Genomic DNA, 23,617 nt, shown 5'->3' with positions numbered 1-23,617 from the left:
GGAGAGAGCTGGTGGAGGAATGGACAGGGAAAAAGACAGAGTAGAGCCCCAGAACCAAAGTGAACAAGAAGATGTTTAAAGAAAGTATCTGGCTGTATGAAGTGCTGCTTGGACCACCCAGTAAGACTTGGCTGAGCCCAGGCATGAGGTTCGGCACGGTGCAGGTGGAGTGGTTGGGAGGGGAACCTGAGAAGGGGAGCCTGGCTCCGCTGCTCCTGAATAACCTTGCTCTGAACAGTTGCAGGAATCACGATGACAGCGAAAGGGGGATATGGAGATGGGACAACCAGTAAAGAGGGACTTGGGGATGCTGGAGAATGAGGACATCGTGACTGAAATGACCCTTCAGCATGCGCAGGGGTGGACCACATGGACTAATGGCATGTGGAGTCTTGGAGAGGACGTAAGCAACATACTCATGGCAGGAAGGTGGGCTGGCGCAAGGTCAGTTGTGAGAGCAGGAGGTACGCTCTCCTGTTGGTGAGGATGTTTTCAGTAAAGTAGGACACAGAGCCAGCGGGGGGCAGGGGGGTGGGGGAAGGAGGCTTAGGATCTTCTGCCAGGAAAGTGAGAACCTGAATGGACAGGAGAGGTGGAGCAGGTGTGGGGTTGCCAGGAGGACTCAGTGCCCTAGAAACTAGTCTTCACAAGTAAAGCATTTCTCTAGCCACGCAGTCTCCCTTACCCAGGACAGGGGTCTGCAGGGCAAGTGTGTGGGTGAGAAAGGGGCTAAGGAAGGAGGTGGGCATATGAGGGAGGAGGACAGACAGCAAGTAGGTGGAGGGGACAGTACACTGTGGCTCCTAGTGTGGGTAAATGTGGCTGTGATCAGGTCACTAATAGGAGGGAGCCCAAAATTGAGGTTGTGGAGGTGGTGATGACAGGGAATGAGTGGCAGACTCCAGGTTGTGGCTGATGGGTGCCTTGTGAAATCATATAAAGAGTAATTAATAAAAATGTAACAGAAAAGTATAGGAAATGTTAGGGCATGCACAAAGTAAGAGTGTGTATTAAATCATGAAACTTTTCTTATGTACGTGTATACTGGATCATAATGAAGAATATATATTTGTACTATTTTTTATTGTGGTAAAGCACAATAACAAAATTTGCCATTTCAACCATATGTTAGCCCTGACTAGTTTGACTCAGTGGTTAGAGCATCAGCCCGCGGACCAAAGGGAGCATACCTGGGTTGCAGGTTCAATCCCCGGCCCCAGTTGGGGTCATGCTGGAGGCAACCAATCGATGTGTCTCTCTCACATCTCTGGAAAAAAAAAAAAAAATTGATGGAAAAATACCCTTGGGTGAGGATTAACAAAATAAAATTTTAAAAAATATATTTTTATTTTAGAGAGAGGGGAAGGGAAGGAGAGATAGAAACATCGATGTGAAAGAGAAACATTGATTGGCTGCCTCCCATATGTGCCCAAACCTACTGAGTATTGAACCAACAACCTAGGTATGTGCCCTGACCGGGAATTGAACTGGAAACCCTTCAGAGCCTGAGACGATGTTCCAACCAACCAAGCCACACCAGCCAGGGCCATTTTAACCATTTTTAAGTGTATGTTCAGTAGCATTAAGTACATTCTCATTGCTGTGCAATCATCAACACTATCTATTCCCAAAGTTATCATTATCCCAAATAGAAACTTTATACCCATAAAATGTATCTTTTACTGTGATCATCGTTAAAAACATTTGAAAGAAACTGGTCAGTGGCCAGCAAGAGGGTTCATATCTGGGGCCATGCAGAGGACAAAATCCTTGCAGAAGAGGGGCCAGTGAGCTGACAGGCCAGGGTTCTGGAAAGATCACCTACAATTCAAGTACATACTGCAATCACTGACATTTGAATGGAAAGCTGTGTCTCCAAGAATGAAGCTAGCAACCATAATGCAAAGAACAATACACGGTGTCTGGTGCTAAAATTTTCAGAGAGTGAAGGGGTCAGCAGAAATAGAGTAGAGATAGCCTTGGCCAATCTTGCTCAGTGGTTAGAGCATTGGCCCGCAAACCAGAGTCCCAGGTTCGGTTCCCACTAAGGGCATTATCTCGGTTGCATTTGGTCCTTGGCCCTGGTTGGGTCGTGCGGGTGGCAACCAGTTGATGTGTCTCTCTCACATCAATGTTGCTCTCTCTCTCTTCCTCTCTCTTTCCCTCCCGCTCTGACAGTAAATGCAAAAATGTCCTTGGGTGAGGATAAAAAAAAAGAGAGAGAGCAGAGATAATCTAAGTACCTAACCACCACACATAGTTAGATATGTAGGTAGGTACTGTATATGTTAAGTTTAATATTGTTCAGCCACTAAAAATTTATAAAAAACTGCAATAACAGAAAAATTCCCCTTCAAAAAGCAGAATACAGAATTGTAAACTTTGGGTCATATCAGAATTATAATTTGTTTTCAACAAAGGACTGAGAAAAGATATTTGCAATAGCAAAAACAGCAAAAGCTTCACATATAAGACAAAGTACTCTTTTTTTTTTTTTTTTTTAATCCTCACCGGAGGACACTTTTTGTTCAGGTAGTGGGGGGGGGGGGAGGAGAGGAAGAGACAGAGAGAAACATGGACGTGAAAGAGACACGAGTGGCTGCCACCCGTGCGACCAACCACGGCTGGGGACAAACTGCAACCGAGGTATGTGCCCCTAGCAGAGACGGAACCCGAGTCTCTCTGGACCGCAGGCCGACGCTCTAACCGCTGAGCCAAACCAGCCAGAGCAAGACAAAGTAATCTTAACAACTCCCAAGACAAAGGAAACCTAGTTGGAAATTGAAGGAGACCTGAAAGACTTAACAGTTAATGAAGAGATGCTAACACATCTCTGAAAAACGCATCTTAAAACAATTTTAAGTTCGTGGAAGCAGGGAGCTGGAGACATCGCTAAAAGAATGGCTAAGTTCTGACAAATGTTTGAGGCAATATCCAGAGGCTTTCTAAGTAATAAATCAAGTGACACCCAAAGACACAGAGATCTTTATAGCACATTGCACAAAAGAAACAAGATCTAAAGGATGCTAACATGTATAAAAATGTTATATACATTGTAACCTGAACAGTGTGGGTTTTTAAAACTATGTAATTTAAAAACCAATCTATAGAGAAAGGCTGTGGGACCAACAAAATAATGACATGAGAGGAGTGAGGGAAAGAAGTGTGGACAACGAGGGAGGACGGGCTGTCTGGGGGCCGAGAGCCTGTTGGGTCCGATTTGGGGGTTCCAGAGCAGAGCTACGGGTCAGGTGTAGATCCAGAAGTTCTTGGGCTTGAAGAGTTCTGGGAGGGTGGTCCCAGCAAGTGAGCGCGCAAGACCCCGTTCTGCCCACAGGGTCAAGGAGGGTCTGGCCAGGAAAAACCCGGCGCCGCGCACGATCGACCCACACGCCCCGCCTCGGCCCCGGGAGCTGTGAGCCCAGCATGTCCACAGTCGACCCACGCGTGTGGACACAGTAGGTGACTTGCGGGCTTGCCGGGGCGCGGGCTCCACTCAGCCAGAGAATCCTGCGGGGGAAGCGCCCAGCCCGGCCCGCACGCGCCTGCGCGCGGCGCTCCTCGCTGAGCACGCCCCCGAACCCCGCACCGCACGGCCCCGCCCCTGCGCCCCTGCGCCCCTCCGCCCTCACAGGCTGGCTCCGAGGCCGCGCTCGGAGGGCCGGCCAATGGGAGCGCAGCGCGCCCCGTGGCACGTGCGCCCCTGCCCCGCCGTGGCGAGTGCGAGCCGGCCGAGCTCCCGGTCCCGGAGCGCGCAGGGCGGGGGCGCGCGGGCAGGGCGGGACGCGGGCGGGCGCGGGCGGTGCTGTGCGCTGATTGGCCGGCGCCGCGTTCCGAGGCCGTTAACGGCGGCGCGGCGGGGCCGCGGCTCCAAAACAAAGGGCTGGCGGCCCGCGGGGCGGCGGCGGGAGGATGCCTCGCGCCCTGCGGAGGTGCCAACGGCCGCAGCGCGTCCCGGGCCGCTCCGGGGCCGCCTGAGGACCGAGCCCGCGCTGACCGGGGCCCGGGCCGGATGGGCACTGCGGGCCGGGGCGCGGACCGCCGAGCGGCCGTGAGTACGGGCGGGCCTGGACACTGTAGCGCGGGCGGCTACTTTGTGGACCCGAGGAACCTGCGGCTGCGGGCAGGGTCCGGAGGCACCTGTTGGGCGTTCCGGCGGGCAGGCGGGTAGCGAGCGGGCCACACCTGTCGATGTTGCCTTCTGATTTGATTCTTTGATTTGTTGATATTTGGTTCACTCCGTTTTGGAGCAGACCAGAAAGCCTCATCTTTGATTTTGCCTCCGCTTTCTTCCCTTCTTCCCGCCCCCGCCCCCCCCCCCCCCCCCCGGCCATGAAAAATGTACGGAGGGAATGAACTACATAATAATAGGCTTTTCCCTCTTTAAAACAGTAAGTCGCCATTGGGGAGGAGAATGAGGACAAAGAGGTCTCCTAGGAATGATTATGAAAAGGGGGAAACGTTTTCAAGTTGCCCACATAAAGATCGTGACTAAAATGAATTGTCCTCCGTGTTCACCACTTGTGGCACTAGGCTGTGTTAAAGCAGAGCTTGCAAAGCCTTCGCTTTGGAAACCTGCTAAGCAGGGTACCCCCCACCCCCAGCCCTGCCTGTGATGGGCATCTTTGATGTCCAAATTATGTGCTAAATTTCAGGATGGAAAGAAAGCTGAATTCCGTTTTAGATAGTGGCCTTGAAGACATCGATTTCCCCACCCCCAAGCCTTTTCTGTTCAGTTGCATTTCAGACTTTCTCTTTGTATCCAAAACATACACACCTTAACCTGTCCATTCCTTTGCCAAGAATGTTATTTTTTGCACCAACCAGTCCTTCACTCTCCTAAACTACCCAAGCCTCAAGACAAGGCTTGCCTCCTCTGGGGAACCCTTTCAGGTGCTTCACCTGAGCATGCTGCCCCTCTCCCATCACCTGTGTATCCTCGGCCTCTCCTCTGTTTTAATGGGTGTGATAGATGTTTGTTGAGCCCCTGCCTTGTGCCAGGCACTGAGCTTGATCCCAGTGTTGTTGAGTTTCATAATCCTGTACTGGTTCCCCTACTCCTAGCTGTGAGCTCTTGGGTGACAGTAGTGGCACATCTGAAGAATGCTAATAGTGCGGCTCTCCTAGACCTTCATGCTCCCTCCCCTTGATCTCACAGGGTCAGGGTGTCTTCTGCTCGTGGGAACCCCTCAGGGCTAGGACGTGAGCAAATTCATGTCTTAAAGTGACCGTGTATCACAGGGTCTGGCCTGTTTTGGACGCTTTAAAAAAAATAACTGAATGATCCTAATCTGAGCAGTAGTCTTTCTTGCTTTTTACATCAACTTCTTATATTGGAATAATTTTAGATTTACATAAAAGTTGTAAAAATAGTAAAGACAACCTCAGTATGCCACACACACAGTGTTACCATCCCCATTGTTACCATCCATCCTACATTGCCACGGTACATTTGCCAAAATTAGCAATTGACACGGGTACATTAAGTAAATTCCAGACATGAAGTCTTTCTGTTTTTGCAGCACTAAAATCCGTAAAGCTCTTTATGTTGAGAGCAGTGTTCCTATGTCTGCCTTCAATTCCACCAGGCTTCCCGAGGTTCCATGAGGGCCCCGCGTCATGGGGCAGGGCTGGGAGTGTGGAGCACAAAGGGCTCTCGTGTCATTTTAATGTATTTTTCTCCCTGGAAGACTGATGAAGAGTATAGTTTAGAATATGAAGCAGCAGCTGAAGTCCGCCTGCTTTAAAACCATTCTCTGATACTTTTCATTCAAGATTCATTTGGTTTTGAATTTTTAGAAAAGTAGATCTGTTAATCAGCAAAACCTCTAGAGAGTGAGAATTTTGACAAGAGATTTCAGCAGAGGTTGGAGAAAGTTCTAAATAGCCAAGTTAGTGGAGGGCCAAGGGTTCTGGGGAGGGCAGTATGAGTTCGTTTCTGGAAAGATGGCAAGAGGATGAGATGGACCCGGCCTGCTGGGTGACATTGTGACAGAGACAGGAGCACTGTGGAAAACCTGTCCACCACTGAGAGTAAATAGAAATCCAGGAGCCAACCAACCCACTGCCCTGGAAAGGCACCCTCTACCCAGGCACCTGCCATGCCACAGAACCAGGACCAGGATTCCGTGTGGTTTGTGAGCTGTTGAGCCAAGCTTGCTAACTCTGCCACACTATAACAGTGACACAGCCTGTTGTGTGAGTCTCTGGACCACCTTGTGAATTCCGTATTACCCCCATTTTACAGATGAGGTAACAGCTTGGCCACCAAATCCATGGCACAGTTTGAGTGGAGCCTTCTTTCAGCCATGTCCCCATCCTCCACCCTGGCAACCTGTCTCTTGTCAAACTTCACCTGCTGGCTTCCTCATGATGCCACCTGTCTTCCCAGCATCAGCACACTCTCCCCCAAGCACTGGCCCCCTTTCTGATTCCTCTTTGCATTTCGGGTTTTTCCTTTCCCTTGCACAACACAGGGCTTTGAATGTTTAGTTCTGTTTTATTTAGCATGTGACTAATAGTGTAAGATCACCAACCTCTTTCCTCTTGCTTCAATCCAGTCTTCTAGGTATAGTCCCTCCCTCTCAACTGGAAAGAAGGGCCGTCCTGAGTGTGTATTGTAGTTCCTGCATCTCCCCTTGGTGGTAGCAGGGAAGCAAGCAACCTTTGCTAGAATGTCCCAAGGCAGTGATGGGAAACTTTGTTACTAGTGGGAGAATTAAAGAAGAATGTGCTGAAGGTTCTTCTAAAAGAAAGGCTCAGTGCAAACTCATTAATCTGTAGGCTCGGTGGGAGGAGAACTGAGGACCAGAACCTGGGCAATGCAGGAACTCGGACCCCTCAGGTTCCCCGGAGAGGCAGGGGCAGTGGAGTCCGCAGAGGGCCGAGGGGGCTTTATCTGAGGACAGCTGCATAGGTGGTAGGTCTGAAGGAAGGAGGCTTCTCCAGTGGTCCACCAGGGCTGCAGTTCCTGAAATGTGGAGAAAAGATTTTCATCCTGTAACTCAGGTAGGAAGGAAGCCGGTGAGGAGAAGCTGGTACTGCCTAAGGCAAATTGTACCCATGCTGTCACCCTTTGATGTAAATCCTTCCAGGCCTTTCCAGGCCTGTGTGTGCACCTGCCGTGTGGGTTTGAATTGTCAGTACATACACTTGGTATCAAAATCAAAAGTTACCAGAAAAAGACAGTGAAAAGGAAGTCACCTTCCCTGTCCTTCCTGTCCTCAGCCTGCAGTCCCACTTTGGAACTATTTCTGATTCATGTTTATCAGCATGTTCCGGGGTCTCCTGGTTAGACTTGAGGTGGTTTCTAATCTTTTGTTATTTCAGGCAACATTGTAACAACTGTTATTCAGTTACATTGCCCTGTGCAAGTCCAGAGGTAAATGCCTGGGATGTATACTCAGTCTAGGGGTGTGCCTGGGAGCACTGATGGGTATTACCAAATGGCTACATTGCAGCATTTTCTCACCAGTGGTGTTACCAACCTTTTTTTTCTAATCCTCATCGGAGGACATTTTTTGATATTTTGTTCAGATCGAGTGGGAAGGAGAGAAAAAGAAACATGGATGTGAAAGGGATACATCGAGTGGTTGCTACTCACAGGGTCCAACTAGGGCTGGGGACAAACTGCAACCGAGGTACGTGCCCCTAGTGGGAACCGAACCCCGGTCTCTCTGGACCGCAGACCGACACTCTAACCGCTGAGCCAAACAGGCCAAGGCAGTGTTACCAACTTGTTAAAAATCTTTGCCAACCTGCTAGGAGGTTGTAAGGCAGATATCAGTGTACCTTTAATTTGCATCAATGAATAAAGGTCAAACCTGTCTACAGACACTGTGGTCCAGGGTATAGACTCTTTCTGACTTTGAATCCAGCCCCTCAGCTTGCTTGCTGTACAATGTTGGCAGATTGATTAACCTCTCTGGGCTTCAGTGTCCCTGTCTACAGGGTGGGACTAATAAGAACACTCAACTCTTAGGGCTGCTGTTAATTCGATTTTCATAGAGTCAGCTGCTTAGAATGGTGCTGACATTGGCTATGAGGCTCTTTGGTAGATTCTACATTTCCTTTTCTGTGGTGGACGTGATCTCCCCGGACATGCCACCTGCCTGGGGTTCTGCTTTCTCCAGGAACTGTGGCTGGACACAGCAGGCCGTGTGAGCACACACTGTGTCTTTTTTTTTTTTTTTATCCTCACCTGAGGACAAGCTGAGGACATTTTTTGTTCAGATAGAGTGGGAGGGAGAGAGAGGAAGAGAGAGAAGAGAGAGAAACATCGACGTGAAAGGGACACATCGAGTGGCTGCCACCACATGACCCAACCACGGCTGGGGACAAACTGCAACCGAGGTACATGCCCTTAGCAGGAACCAAACCTGGGTCTTTCTGGACCACAGGCCAATGCTCCAACTGCTGAGCCAAACCAGCCAGGGCGATTTTGAGCCATGTTTTCTTCCGGAGCTCTGTCCATCAGCACAGTAGTGTCAGGGAGACCCCAGTTTCCTCTGACACTGACAAGCCCGCTTCTTTGTCTGCCTGGTGCCTCCCTCCTCCTCATGGTGAAGTGGAGGCCTGGGGTTGGAGCTCACCTGCCAGGTCATGGTAATGCAGGAAGGAAACAGTAACTGGCGTGGGGGAATAGAGAGAGTGGAGCATTCTGGTGTCCTGTGGGTGTGAGGACCTGACAGGTGGTTTAGAGAGAGGGAAGGGAGCCCTTGGCCGTTGGGCAGCTTCCATTCTATCCTGTAATTGTCAGAGCTCTTTGGCTTGGGGTTTATTTCTCAATGTTTTTGCTTTTTTTTAGAAGTGTGGTAATGGCATCATATGGACACGAGCCTGATTCACGTTCTCTTAAAATAATTATACATGCTTATTTTAGGAGAGAAACTTCTGGAATCCGGAATATTGTTTTTGCTCTAAAAAAATTACCAACCACACTAGTTTTTTGGGGGTAATAGCTGTCCTTCCTACATGGGGACATAATGTCCTGTGGTGGACATGGTTTGCCTGAGGCATAGTTACTTAAAGTTGGTTTGTTCCCTTGCTCTGGCCAGTGTGGCTCAGTTGGTTGAGCATAGTCCCATGCAACAAAAGGTCACCAGTTCGATTCCAGGTCAGGGCACATGCCCGAGCTGTGGGCTTGATCCCCAGTAGGGGGTGTGCAGGAGGTAGCTGATCAATGTTTCTCTCTCACATGTTTTTTTCAAACATCGATGTGAGAGAGAAAGTAGTTTTTCTTTATTGATTTGAGAGAGAGAGGAAGGGAGAGAGATAGACATCAGTGAGAGAGAACATCGATTAGCCATCCCTTGCACATCCCCCACTGGAGATCGTGCCTACAACCTGGCCATGTGCCTCGATCAAAAATTGAACCAGCGACCCCCTCCCTGGTGCATGGGTTGATGCTCATCCATTGAGCCACACCAGCCAGGCTCACATCAATGTTTCTATCTTTCCCTTCCTTTCACTCTAAAAAAAAAATGGAAAAGAAAAATCAAGCCCTGGCTGGTTTTGCTCAGTGGTTGGAGCATTGGCCCGTGGACCCGTGAGTCATGGGTTCAAATCCAGTCAAGAGTGTGTATCTTGGTTGCAGTTCATCCCTAGTCATGGTCGGGTCGTGTGGGAGGCAGCCAGTCATTGTGGCTCTAACACATCAATGTTTCTCTTTCTCTCTCTCCTTCCTTCCCACGCTAATGATAAATAGAAAAATATCCTTGGGTGAGGAATTTAAAAAAAAGAAAAATCAATAAAACAAACATTTTTTTTCTTTATTGATTTTTTAGAGAGATAGGTGAACAGAGAGGGAGAGAGAGACATCGATGAAAGAGAACATCGACTGGCTGCCTCCTGCGTGCCCCCCAATGGGGATTTGGCCCACAACCTGGGCATGTGCCCTGACCGGGAATCGAACTGGTAACCTCTTGGGGCATGGGTTGACACTCAACCACTGAGCCACATCAGCTGGGCCAAACAAACGTATTTTAAAAGTATTGCCCCATTCAGAGGTTAAGAAATGAGGAATGCCCCCTCATTCTAATTATGAATGTGAGTGATTATCATTTGTTTAAAAGCCATGAATAAATCCATAGTTTTCCATTCAGGTCACTGGGAGCAGCGTCTTTGCCACTAAAGGGGCTCTAGAACTCCAAAGACCTGAATCACCAGCCTTTGGTTGATCCAAGCTTCCTGCCTCTCGGCTCCTTCATGTTATGCTTTAGAAGGAAATTTGAGGAAAGGAGAAAATGGGTAAAACAGAAGTTTATTAATTTAAGGCTCCTTTCAATAAAAAGAAAAACTTGGGTGAAGATGTTAAAAGAGACTCGATTGACATGAATTCAATAAGTGAAGTCAGAAGAAGTCTACTCCTTCCTTACTGGCCATTACTGACTGGTGGAGCGTGTGTGTGGATTGAAATGTGTCTGCATGGGCAGTGTGGGACACGTGGGTGGGAGTAGAGACTGAGGTAGGGAGGGCTTGGCCAGCTGGGCTGGTACAGGTGGTGTCTGAGTTGACACTTGCCTTCGTGAGCTCCATGGGCCTTGTCAGTGAGCTTATCAAAGATGGGACAGATGCCAGGGTTCAAATTCATAAAGGTCCAGTAGGCTGGAGCAACAGATAAAATCTGATCTGTTGTATTGGGGCTAATGTAATGCCTTTGTTGGACAGGGCAAGAGTCTCAAGGTCTGGGCAGTTCTAAATGTTACTACTGTTATTCTTGCTAAGTGTTAAAATGTAGCACAGTATTTTGCAGACCAGCTGTAAATAAGATAAGCATGACAGGAACCCAACAGATTAATGTAGCTAACTGCAAAGAAGAAATCAATGTGTAATTAACCAAAGAGTATATATAAGCAATGGCGAAGCCTCCCTTCCTGTGACAGAGCTTTGAATATGAATCCTGTATCCTTGAACTTGCTGCAAGTAAATAAAACTACCTCGCAACAACCTTAAATAGAGCACCCCAAGCAGTGAACCCCTTGAGTTGGGTAACATCTTGTCCTTGATTCTGAAGAAACCCAAGAGAAGAATTCAGGATGGACACGTGATTTAATGGCAGCTAATGGGAGAAAAAAGTATGTTTGAGGAATTTAATTGGGAATATCTGATACAATCAAGCTTGTTCAGAAATACCTTAACACTTGATTGTGAAGACCATGTATTGGAGAAGGAAACAGGCTTCATTGTAGAAGACAGGAGTGTGGGGTTGGGCCTGTGTCCCCTGCTTGGAAATGGCCTCCACTGTAGTTGTGCTAACTGGTTTTCTCTGTTGGGAAGTATGATAAGTTATTCATTTTTGTTTATGGCATGAAATAAGATCCAACTTTTTTTCTTCCTAGATACACAATTGTCCAGCACCATGTTTTAAAATCTGCTCTTCCCCAGTGAGCCACAGTGTCACTTTTGTTGTAGCTGGCCCTTCTGTGATATGTGTAGGTCTGTTTCTGAGCTCTTTCATGTCACATTGACCTGTTTTTTCCCCAAGCCAGTGTCACGCTCTTGATAACTCTGGTGGAAGGGACAGGACTGGAGCCTTGGAAGATTTGGGTGGAGAACACGTTTTCATCGGCTCTTCACCTGTTTTGCCCTACATGAGCTGGCTGGGGTGCCTAGTCGTGCAGAATAAAAGAGGTGGTGTAAAAAGGTCTCTGGTTTGATTTTCAGTCAGGGCACATGCCCAGGTCGGGAGCTCCATCAGCGGTAGGGGGCGTGCAGGAGGCAGACAGTCTATGTTATGCTGTCACATGGTTGTTTCTCCCTCTCCCTTCCTCTCTCTCTAAAAATCAGTGAACTATTCTTTAAAAAAAAAAAAAAAAAAGCAGTGGTGTAGAAAGCATCCTAGTTTTTTTCTTGACCTCACAAAGAATGTTTTCTAAATCTTATAAACATTAAGTGTGATGTTTATTGTGGGGTTTTTTTGTAGATGCCTCTTAACAGATAAGTTCCCTTATGTTCTTAGTCTTCATGAAATGTTTTTAAAATTGGGAATGGGTGTTAAATTTTGTCAGGTATTTTTTCTACGTCCATTGAAATAAACAGCTTAAGAAAGCAATAGGTGGGTCCTGGCCTGTTCGGCTCAGTGGTTAGAGCGTCGGCCCGTGGACCGGAGAGTCCCAGGTTCGGTTCCCGCTAAGGGCACATACCTCGGTTGCAGTTTGTCCCCGGCCCCGGTTGGGAACTGGGGTCGTGTGGGTGGCAACCACTCGTTGTGTCTCTCTCACATCGATGTTTCTCTCTCTCTCCCTCCCCCTCTCTCCCGTTCTACCTGAAGATAAATCCAAAAATGTCCTCACATGAGGATAAAAAAATAAATTAAAAAAAAAAATGAAAGCAATAGTTGGTAAATTTATTTAACTACATTTTCTAATGTTAAATGATTTTGTATTCCTGTGATAACATCACCTTAATTGTATTATCTTTTTTAAATGGTATTAGATTCTGTTGGGTGATATTATTTAGGATATTTGCATCTTGGTTCCTGAGAAGTAAACTATAGTGAATTTTATTCTTGTACTTCCCTGATTGAGGTTTGGTATCAGGTTAAGCTATCTTTTTTTTTTTTTTTTTTTTTTTTTTAATCCTCACCCAAGGACACTTCCATTTTTTGTTCAGATAGAGCAGGAGGGAGAGAGAGAGAGAAACATCGATGTGAAAGGTACACATCAAGTGGCTGCCATCCGCACGACCCAACCAGGGCTGGGGACAAACTGCAACCGAGGTACATGCCCTTAGCGGAAACCAAACCCGGGTGTCTCTGGACTGCAGGCCGACGCTCCAACCGCTGAGCCAAACTGGCCAGGGCTAAGCTGACTTTTTCTAGAAGAGTTTTTGTCAGATTATTTGGTAGAATTTACCCGTGATGCTGGGCCTTTTGGTTGATTTGATTTGTATGTGTATATATTGGGGGAGGAAACATTTTACCAGAGATTTCGTTTTTTCATGTTAAAGAATTATTCTAGTTTTCTATTTCTTCCTGAGTCAGTTTTGAAAAGTTCTATTTATTGTAAGAATTTATCTATGTGGTTTCCATTTTAAATATATTGACTTAAATTGATCACACCATCGATGCTCTTATCCATGAAGCTTATCCCAAAAGTGTGCTGTCCCTTCCATTTCTAACAGTTTATTCCACCTACGTGATCTCTCTTCCTCTCTGTCCTGACCAGACTCACCAGAGGTTTGCCAATTTTATTTGCCTTTTGCAAGAACTAACTTTGGGCTTTTTTGAGCCTCTCTAGTGTATTCAAGTTTTCTTTTAAACAGTTTCTAATTTTCATTATTTTTAGACCCATGGGTACGTGCCCCTAGCGGGAACCCAACCCGGGACTCTCTGGTCCGCAGGCCAACGCTCCAACCGCTGAGCCAAACCGGCCAGGGCTATAAAAGTAATTTCTTAATTTCTAGACATACGAGCCACAGCAGCCAGGGCTTTCCTGGTCTTTCTATTGTGTTCCTTTTCCTCTCCTTTTTTGCCTCCCTTTAGGAACATGTTATCATTCCCTGATATTTCCCTTTATAGGTTTGGAAGTTATACACTGTTGTTCTTATAGAAGTTTCATCAGAAATTACATTTCTCCTTAACTTACTAGAATCTAAATTATTTTTGGACAATACAGGGACTCAGGAACATTTTCATTTGAGTTTGTCCCCTTATTGTTGTCATGTATCATAATCGTATCTTTTTAAAGTCACTGTTCTGTTTACCTGCATGTTTACCATTTTCTTTATTCACCATTCCTTCTTTTAGAGTCTGAAGTTTATTTATTTAAAAATATTTTTATTGATTTTTTAGAGAGAGAGATAGAAACATCAACGTGAGAGGGAAACATCCATAGGCTGCCTCCTGCTCGCCCTCTACTGGGGATCAAGCCGGAAACCCGGTCACATGTCCTGACCCGGGAAACCAGGACCTCTCAGTCCATAGGGCGACACTCCATCCACCGAGTCACACCAGCTGGGCCATCCTTGAACTTCTTTAGTGATACTTGGCCGAGATCAAACTATTTAGTTGTCTGAAAATATCATTCCCCAATTCCTTGAAAGATATTTTTGCTGGATATGGACTTCTAGGATAGCAGTTACTATCCTTCAGAGCCTTAACGGTTCCTTTCCCTCCTGCCCTCCGGGTTCCGTTGTTTTCCTTGGGAAGTTGTACTGTGGAAAGGTCGTTTTCCTTCCCCTTCTGGATACTTAAACGGCCCCCCCCCCTTTTCCTTTGGTTTTCTGCAGTTTTTTTATTATGTGGCCAGATGTGACTTTATTTTTTTTTCATTCTATTTGGAATTATTGGACTTAACTCTGTGGATTAGTGTCTTTCTTCAGTTCTGGAAAATCCTCAGCCTCTGTCTTTATGGAATGCTTGGGCCCCACTATCTGCTCACTTTCCTTCCTGCACGTCTGCACCTGTGCGCTTCTGGCGTCATCCGGGAAGGCCCTGCCGAACCCACTGTCAAAGTTCTGGCTGTATTTTATTCTAAGAGTTTTACTGGTTTATTTCTCCATTTTTTTCCCATCCTCACCCGAGGATATTTGTCTGTTTATCTTCAGATAGAGTGGAAGGGAGGGAGGGAGAGAGAGAAACATCGATGTGAAAGGGACACATCCACTGGTTGCCTCCTGCACGACTCCCAACCAGGGCCGGGGACGAACTGCAACCAAGGTACGTGGCCTTGATCGGAATCAAACCCGCGACTCGTTGGTCCACGGGCTGACACTCTAACCACTGAGCCAAACTGGCCAGGGCTACAGTTTTATTTCTTAGTTTAGGTCTTTGATGCACTTGGAGTTCATTTTTGTATATGGTGTATGGAAAGGCTTCATCTTTTTGCAGGTGGGCGTCCAGTTTTTCTGGCCAATGCTCTCACCGCTGAGCCAAACTGACCAGGGCAGATACACTTCTTCAAGGTTGTTGACTAAGTGGGTCCATCATTTATTCGTACATGTCGTGGTGCCTTGAGTCATTCAGTCCATGTATCCAGTGCTGCCGTCGCCGCACTCGGATGGGAACTTTGTTGGCTGCTCTTTTCTTTCACTTTCCCTGAAGCCACACACAGTATAAGATGCATTTGATCACACATTTTCTCAAATTATTTGTATGTAAATGTAACTCACCTATCATGTTCAACTAAATTTAGAATGGTTAATCAGCGATCAAGTATTAGTATTCTAGGGGAATGTAGAGGGGACATCTGTAATACTTTCAATAATAAAGATAAAAGAAAGCCTTGGCCAGTTTGGCTCAGCAGTTAAGAGCATCAGCCCTCAGACCGAAGTGTCTTGGGTTCAATTCCCAGTCAAGGACAGATACCTGGGTTGCAGGTTTGATCCCCTTTGGGAGGCAACCAGTGATGTGTCTCTCTCTCTTTCTCCCCACTCCCTCCCTTCTACGCTGTCTGAAAAACAATGAAAAATATCTTCGGGTGAGGATTAACAAAAATAAAAAAGATTTAAAAAGTATTGTTTTTATGTATAAGTAATATAAAAGGACTAGATCTTTAACTTCCAGTCCTGCCCATACATGTATCCTAACACACACCTTCTTGACTATTTCATTCTCTCCATAACTCACTGTTTGTCTTATTTATTGACAGGTTGTGACATTTTTCTCTCGCCCCAGCTGTGTGGACAGTGCCACACGCCCTCTGAACAACAACGGCTCTTGCGAGCATCTTCCAGTGTTTCCTCTGTCAGAGAGCCCAGCAGAGCCGCCCTTGCAGGGCCAGCCCTGAGCTGAGCGCGCAGTGCCCCGCAGAGATGGTGAAGATGACAAAGTCCAAAACTTTCCAAGCTTATCTGCCAAACTGTCACCGAACGTACAGCTGTGTCCACTGCAGAGCCCACCTGGCCAATCACGACGAGCTGATTTCCAAGGCAAGTGGTTTGTGTCTAGACATTGATGAGATTCCCTGAACAGTGATTATTATTCCTAATTAGCAGATGAAGAGGGAACCGTCCCACGGCTCCCTGGGCTGGCTGCGTCCTGGCAGCCCGGAGCCTCTGGGCAGCACTGCTGGAGCTGTGTGCACGATGCCCTGGTGCCCGCGCTCCTGACCCCTGGCGGCTGGGACTCCCGCACACCACAGAGAGCACGATGAGCCAGTTACTTGTCAGAGCAGTAAAATTAGTGTGAAAGCAGACACAGTGAAGGAACAAAGAAGTCTAGAAAATCTGTGGAAATAGTTTAATAAGAGAATTAAGAATTTTTAAAAACTTGAGACTGGTTCAGACGAAAAGAGGCTGCCATGTGGGGAATGGGCTCTTTCAGGAAAATGCCCCGGAGCGCAGCTCTGGGCACTCTCTACAGCACCCGGAGCGCCTGGTAGCTGCGACAAGAACAGCCCCATTCTTTCTTTTCTTTTTTTTTCTTTATTGATTATAGAGAGAGAGGGAGGGATAGGTAGGTAGAGATGAAAACATCGATGAGAGAGAACATCAGTTGGCCGCCTCCTGCATGCTCCCCACTGGGGTCTGGGCCCACAATCTGGGCATGTGTCCCAACCGGGAGTCAAACCGGTGACCTTCTGGTGCATGGGTCGACGCTCAACCACTGAGCCACACCGGCCAGGCCCCATTCTTATTAGGTCGAACTCTTAATTACATTATGTAATGCTTATAATCAACCACTTGTGAACATTTGAAACAGTTCTAACATAGTGGATGAGTGAATGTTCCCTTGGGAAGCAGTGACAGTTCCCTCCCACCCCCACCCCCACAGGTCATGACCCCCTCCACCCATACTCACAGGTCATAATCCCATACTCACAGGTCATGACCCCCTCCACTCACACTCACAGGTCATGACTCCCTCCACCCACACTCACAGGTCATGACCCCCTCCACCCACACTCACAGGTCATGACTCTACACTCACAGGTCATGACCCCCTCCCCACTCTCACAGGTGTTGACCCCACCCACCCTCACAGGTCATGCTGTCCGCCCACCCTCACAGGTCAAGACCCCCTCCACCCACCCTCACAGGTCATGACCCCCTCCACCCACCCTCACAGGTCATGACCCCCTCCACCCACCCTCACAGGTCATGCTGTCCTCCCACCCTCACAGGTCTGCCTTCCTGTGCTACATGAACCCCATGTCTTTCAAAAACTAAGTCCATCAGGAAGTTGTACCTTTCAGGAACCCCCACTTAGGCTTCTTGTTTCACTCAGTGAGAAGAACATTTACCTGCTTGTGTTTTAACTAGGCTATAACGAGAGGTTGTCTCATTTCTGTTCACTATCTGAAATAAAAACTGGTCATCGAGGCAGGAGTCCCTGTTCTCATTGCTTCAGTGGCTCCTTTGTCCATTAGGAGGTTCCAGGTGAGAAGGGGGTGCCTCAGGCACAGCAGAGCGCTTGGGCCTCCAGGTCGGGCTCAGTGTCCCCTCGCAGACCTTGAGACAACCAAGCAGGCGTCAGTGTCGAGCACCATCCCGGTCTTTGTTCTGAAGCATTTGAGCGGATCCATCATGAGATGGGCCAGAGGAGCTCCAGCCGCTGCTTCCAAAGAACCCTAAGGCCATTGAGCTGGGTTTTTTTGTTTTTTTTTTAAATTTATTTTTGTTACAGATGTTTCTCCTTTTTCCCCCACTGATACCCCCCATCTCCCCCCCCCCCGCCCTGTCCCCAGCTTTGTTCATTGTTCACGCATACCTGCATATAAGTTCTGTGGTTCATCTCTCCCCCACCCCCTCTTCTGGGGATTGTCAGTCTGTACCCCACTTCCACGTCTCTGGGACTACCCCGTTCCTCAGACTGTTATGTTCGTTGAGCTGTTTTTAAAGTTGCATCAAGAGCAGAGGCGTGCCACGTGGGAACGGTCACGACGTTAAAGGAGCATTTTAGGGCGGAAGGGTGCGAGCCGAGACTCCTCCCGAGCGCCGCTGCCAGGAGTCAGGTGCGTTTCAGCCGGTGACGGAGTGAAGGCTGCTTTCCTCCCTGCCTTCAGCGATTCCCAGCCCTGCCATCTCCTGGCACACGAAACTAATTACTGAAATTCTGTGGCACGCCAGAAGATCTTTTTTTTTTGCCTGACAGACAAAACAGGTATAATTTTGATTCATTCACACTGGACAGCTATTGTGTTGGCTGTTGTCATTTTTTAACTTGACAATAGAAGGGAAAACGGTCAGTGCCCCTGACTAAGTAGTTCAGTGTTGCATGTTTTAAAAATTCTTGTGGCACATCCTGGCTGATGTTCTCAGTGGTTAGAGCATCGGCCTGCGCGCCGAAGGGTCGAGGGTTTGATGCCCAGTCAAAGGCATGTGCCTGGGTTCATGTAGGTTCGATCCCTGGCTCCAGTCAGGGCACATGCAGGAGGCAACCAATCAGTATGTCTCCCTCACATCCATGTTTCTTTCTCTTCCTCCCTCTCTCCCTCCCACTCTCTCTGAAGATAAATGCAAAATATCCTCGGGTGAGGATAAAAAAAAAAACCTGGCTGATGTGGCTCAGTGGTTGAACATCGACCCATGCACCAAGAGGTTGCTGGTTCGATTCCTGGTCAGGGCACATGCCCAGGTTGTGGGCCAAATCCCCAGTGGGGGGTGTGCAAGAGGTGGCCAGTCAATGTTCTCTCTCATCGATGTTTCTGTCTGTCTCTCCCTCATTTCCTCTCTCTCTGAAATCAGTAAAGAAAAGAAATTTTAAAAAAAGAGCTCACCACATGTGATTTTACAGCTAGCTTTCTCCACTTAACAGTATTCTATGCCTGCCTTTCCACGCCCACTCACACCGGTCTGCTGTCTCCTTTTAATGTCGGCACGAGTTCCAGATAGGAAATGAGTGCACGTGTTTGCTCACTTGGTGGTGGATATCTGTCTCCCTTTTTTTTTTGCAATTATAAATACTGTAATGGTGACCCTTCTTGTCACCTTCTTATGCACTCATGCTGATTTGTTCTTTCCAGCCAGCTCATGGAATGGGATTGCAGCTTCTCACATTTTGATACTGTGAACTTGTGCTTCAGTGAAGTTTCTTCACAGTCTTGAATTGTGCTAGGTGGCAGGCAAAGAAACTCAGGCAGTGTTCTTGATTCAGTTTGCATTTCCCTGGTTATTTTTGCAATCCATCTGTTCTGTTTGGTCATTTGAGCTGGGCACCAGAGTAGACGAGCCCCCAGCCATGTTCCCTCTTGTTCCCAGGAGAGTGAGGGTTGTGAGAACTAAGTCTGAGACTGACCAGATTATATCAGGGAGGTACTAATACCCCATTCTGCCTCCTAAATCATCTTAGAACACGTAAATATTTCTTAGCTTATAATACTCTCCTGGAGTGAGCTGTCCTTTCCTTCAAGTAAGGGGCCGTCTTGGACTATGACTTTCTTTTTATTTCAGTGGAAAAGCATGGAAATGTCCCCTTGCCCCTAATACCTGACAGATGTGGTACGTCCTGTGCTGGCAGAGTGAGAACACCTGGCAGCCCCTCCGGGGCTCCGGGGAGGGGAGGGGCTCTAGGAAGGGGCGGGGCTCCAGGCCCTCTCTTTGGGAACAGGCTTGTCCTGCTCCTGCCCGAGCACCAGCCCCTCACTCTGCAGGGCAGCCTTTCAACTCGTGTCAAGGCCCATGACCTGAAACACAGCTTCTCCACTTTCATTCCACAATGCAAAGCTCACCATCACTTTCTGTCATATCACAACAGATCTTTTAAAACGTTTTTCTTCTTTGCAGTCCTTTCAGGGGAGTCAGGGACGCGCCTACCTCTTCAATTCTGTGTGAGTATCGCTGCCACTGGCCTTGCAGACATGCTGTGTTCACTGTCAGATCACATTCGTCGCTTCCGCGTACCCATTTCGTTACTCAGAGCTGGGATATATAAACAGTGTCACCAGTGGTCTAGAATTACCCAATGTCTCTCACATAATCTTAAAGAATTGAGAGTTTCAGGAAAGCGTAAGGCTCTTAACTGAGAAATTAGTCCCTCACACACGCTGTGGTTTACTTCCCATTGTGGTAGATTTTGAGTTTTGTTACAGCAGAACTATGGTCACCTCCATAGCCTGTCCCGGCCTGGGATTCTCATGGAGACATAAAAAGTCCCTTCTCCTAAGAGATAGTGATGAGCAGGGGCTGGGGGAGCTGTGAAGTTAAGAAGAAACACTGCTGCCCGTCTGGTAACCAGTTGACGTAAGAAATCACGACCCAGGGTGGGAGCCAGGGTGGCCCCTCCAGGCAGTGGGGGAAAGGCTGCTGTCAGCCCGGGGCCCCTCCGGGGACAGGGTTCAGCACCTGCCGCCTCTCCCTGCAGGGTGAACGTGGGCTGTGGCCCCGCAGAGGAGAGAGTCCTCCTCACAGGCCTGCATGCTGTTGCAGACATCTACTGTGAGAACTGCAAAACCACGCTCGGGTGGAAATATGTGAGTGACACACAGCTTTACTGTAATAAATAAAACATTTACAACTAAGTTTAGAATGATGCGGGTCCATCCTGAACACCCCCCATGAAGTGCCTTCTCTCCCCAGCACCTCTGAGCGGTGCCCGGGCTCTTGCAGTGACCGTCATTCTCCTTTCCCCTGGGGTCCCTGGAAGGAGCTTCTCGCTCCTCCTCCTGCCTCCCAAATTGCCCTGCTGCTCAGTAACAATCTGAATTCATTTTTCCTGGCAAGCTGAACCGTAACTTGATGATACGTCTGCAGTAGGCCTGCCCTGCCCTCGGTGGGCTTGTCACCCGAGATAGGCCCCAGCCACAAACCCAGCACAGGGAATGTGGGGAGACATGTTACTGTAGACTTACTTTCTCTGCTCAGAGTGAATGAAGTTGAAAAGTGAAAGAGTCTGTCCTGAAACCTGCTCTGTCTCTGTTTTTTTCCCCCAAGGAACATGCCTTTGAGAGCAGTCAGAAATATAAGGAAGGAAAATTTATTATTGAGCTTGCCCACATGATCAAAGACAATGGTTGGGAGTAAAGTGAAGACCTCCTGTTCTCTTTTGAATACTGTTTTGTGAAAGAGACTTTAATGTAATGGAAACATAGAAGCATCCTGGATGGCAATATTTCTTGAACTTGAACCTGGCAAGCCAGCCTCTTCCGGCCGTTCCCTTGGGTAAGGCTCCATCCAGTCCATGTCCCCTTCATGTACATGGTGGTTTCTGAAATATTTCAGTGACCTTTTTCTAATGTCTCAAGTTCTAGAGAAGGAATTAACCAACTGATGACTTATCTGTTTAGTTAATACCTTCTTCAACCTCTGCCTTTAAGATGAAGTTTGGCTCTTTCATGTGTGACAGAAACTAGCTGAATCTCCACAGACCACAGGGACAGGGTCTGTTGAGAGAGCAGGTTCACCCCTGTCATTTAGAATGGAAGTTTATAGCCCACTTTTTCCTAATTCGAAAAATTACAGATTGATTGTTTCTCTTGCAAATGAGCTGTTAAGTCATAGTGCTCATTTCAGAACCTTCCAGAAGCAGTCAACAAATCTCTACACCAAGTGTGTTGTTTTTAGTCTTGTTCAAAAACAGAAGACACTATTGATGACATTTCAGATAAGCTATAGAGAAATGTATGTAATGGAACATCTTGTTTATTTAAGCCAATAGCTTTCTTACCTAGAAAGCAAGTGAACTAATCGTTAGCAGAGACAGTTCCGGGGGCCTGCGGGTGCAGCGGTGCGGAGGGCCACAGTCCTGACGCTGGGCTCTGGAGGTGGGGCTACGTGAGTCAGGCACTGAGTGGCTGGTCCATGGAATAATAGTTTAACACACTGGACCGAGTAAATCGGATTTCCTTTTCTACTCTGGTGTACTTGAAGAAAAATAATTATTTTTGCATATGAGAGGCCAGAACGAACAGGATCAACTTTCAAACTTGTGATTTGATAGGTTGTTTTCAGAAAAGGTTAAAGTTGCAAGACAGGTTTCAACTTTGTAAATGAGATGTTTGGTTTGCTGTCCGGGTCACCCTGCTTTGCCTGGTTCTGTCCCAGGGACTGACGCAGAAGGGGCTTGAGCAGCCTCCTACGTCCTGAGTTTCTATCCACCTATGCGTCTGCAGGGAGTGGGCACTACACAGGTTTTGGCCAATTTGCAGAGAATGGAGGCCAAAAAGCAGTTCGAAATAAGTTTTGTTTTTCACTGTTCTAACCCAACTCCAGCCTGTGAGCACAGCCTGCTGCTCCAGGCGTGTGGGGAGGCCGGCCTTCCTGTGTGGTCACCGTGGTGTGAGACTCACTGGATCCCAGCACCAAGGGCAGGGCAAGGGCCCGGGGGCAGCAGAGAAAGGAGAGCAGCGTGCCCAGGTGTTTCTCAGCCTAGAGGATGGCTCTGAAGCTGCCTTTGGATGAGGTCAGTCCAGTGGCGGCAAGCGTGAGCCCCTTCCCTGACTCCAGCCTCCCCTTAGCCCAGAGGCCGTGGCCCATGCAGGCACTGGCTCCCCTGCCCAGTTCTGGCTCAGCTGCTCGCCTGGGTGCAGGACTCCAGGGCAGGTTAGCACATGGAGGAGCCTCTGACGCAGGTGTTCGGCTGTGAAGGGAGGGTCTCCATACAGCTGTGGAAGCCTCTGTGAGCAGGTGCTCCAGCCGGTGGCCGCTTCCTGAGCTGGTGTCCCAAGACCTAGGCTGTCCCGCACATCCCTGCATCCGTTCCTTCGGCTGTGCAGCAGCCTTCAGGCTCCGGGGCGCAGTCACGTCACCCCCACGGCACCCGCTGCCATGGTCCGAAACCCGAAGATGCTCCCTCCCTCGGGCATGTGGAACAGCAGGCGCCTGCAGCTCGGTCCCTAGTGAAAACGTGGAGGACTGAGGACACCTTCCTTGAGGATTGAGTACAAATATTGAAAACTTGGCCTCAACTGACATTCCCCTTCTCGTTTTGGTTCTTCTACCAGCCTCAGGGCTGCACCTGGAGGGCCCGCGGGCCCGGGAGACGCACGGGGCTGTGACACCCACTGCTGGGCCAGGGCAAGTCTCCTGAGTGCTTCTCCACGAGGTCTTCACCTAAACGGAAACATCTTTCTAAAATGCTGACCAATTTTTGTATATACTAAACTTATATTTAAAGCTTTTATATGTTCTGGGCAAATTTACTGCTCCTTCGATTTGAGCACTTTGGTTTTTGTATCGTCTTTTGTGATGGCATTGAAACCTTTTTCCTAGTGGTCTTATGAATTATTATTTTTCTTTTTTGTAATTGATACAAATACTCTTACCACTTTTTTGTTGGTCTTCTGCAAAATCCAAGCTCCTTTTGAAACCAAATGAACTGAGCATGAGCTGGCTTCAGGGAAGGACAGCCACGCGCACAGCCGCGCTGCGGAACTGCAGGCACGTCCCACCCGCTCCAATTCCGAAACAGTAAATGTCATCCCCTGACTTTTATTTAAGTTATTTAAAATATTTTTTCTTTGGGAAGAGTGGGAGGTGATGCCAGGATATAAATGCATTTAACTTAAAACTATGCCATGTCCTCTGGCAGAGTGCATCTGCTTTAGAAATGTGGTTTCGTTTTATTGCCATTTTATATGTACATAGATATAGTATTTTTATACCTTAACACTTATTCTTGATGGCATCTGTCAGATATTAGCAAGGATCAGAAATGAGAATTTTTCAAAAGTCCTTTAATTTACCTGATGACCTCACCAGGTACTTAAAAAATCCAAGTGGTTTTAATTTCTGGAAAACT

At 47.8% G+C, this 23,617-nt stretch overlaps 1 protein-coding gene across 6 annotated transcripts; it reads left to right on the top strand.

The window, feature by feature from the left end:
• Positions 1 to 369: 369 nt before the first annotated feature.
• YPEL1 (yippee like 1) lies at positions 370 to 21,999 on the top strand. 6 transcript variants are annotated; one of them, XM_036277099.1, is made up of 5 exons: positions 370 to 403; positions 15,591 to 15,870; positions 19,666 to 19,709; positions 20,243 to 20,351; positions 20,812 to 21,999. In XM_036277099.1, exons 2-5 carry the CDS (start codon positions 15,754 to 15,756, stop codon positions 20,899 to 20,901), a joined length of 360 nt encoding a protein of 119 aa, XP_036132992.1. In that variant the 5' UTR covers positions 370 to 403; positions 15,591 to 15,753; the 3' UTR covers positions 20,902 to 21,999. The 6 variants fall into 6 exon arrangements, with proteins under 6 accessions (XP_036132992.1, XP_036132996.1, XP_036132993.1 ...); XM_036277103.1 differs by lacking the exon at positions 370 to 403 and adding an exon at positions 3,833 to 4,051; XM_036277100.1 differs by lacking the exon at positions 370 to 403 and adding an exon at positions 11,345 to 11,432.
• Positions 22,000 to 23,617: the final 1,618 nt, after the last annotated feature.

This window comes from Molossus molossus, unplaced genomic scaffold, assembly GCF_014108415.1.
Source record: "Molossus molossus isolate mMolMol1 unplaced genomic scaffold, mMolMol1.p scaffold_m16_p_22, whole genome shotgun sequence".
In the NCBI taxonomy this organism is placed as follows: domain Eukaryota; kingdom Metazoa; phylum Chordata; class Mammalia; order Chiroptera; family Molossidae; genus Molossus; species Molossus molossus.
The sequence above is the reverse complement of the archived record's forward strand: the minus strand, read 5'-3'. Positions and strand labels throughout refer to the sequence as shown.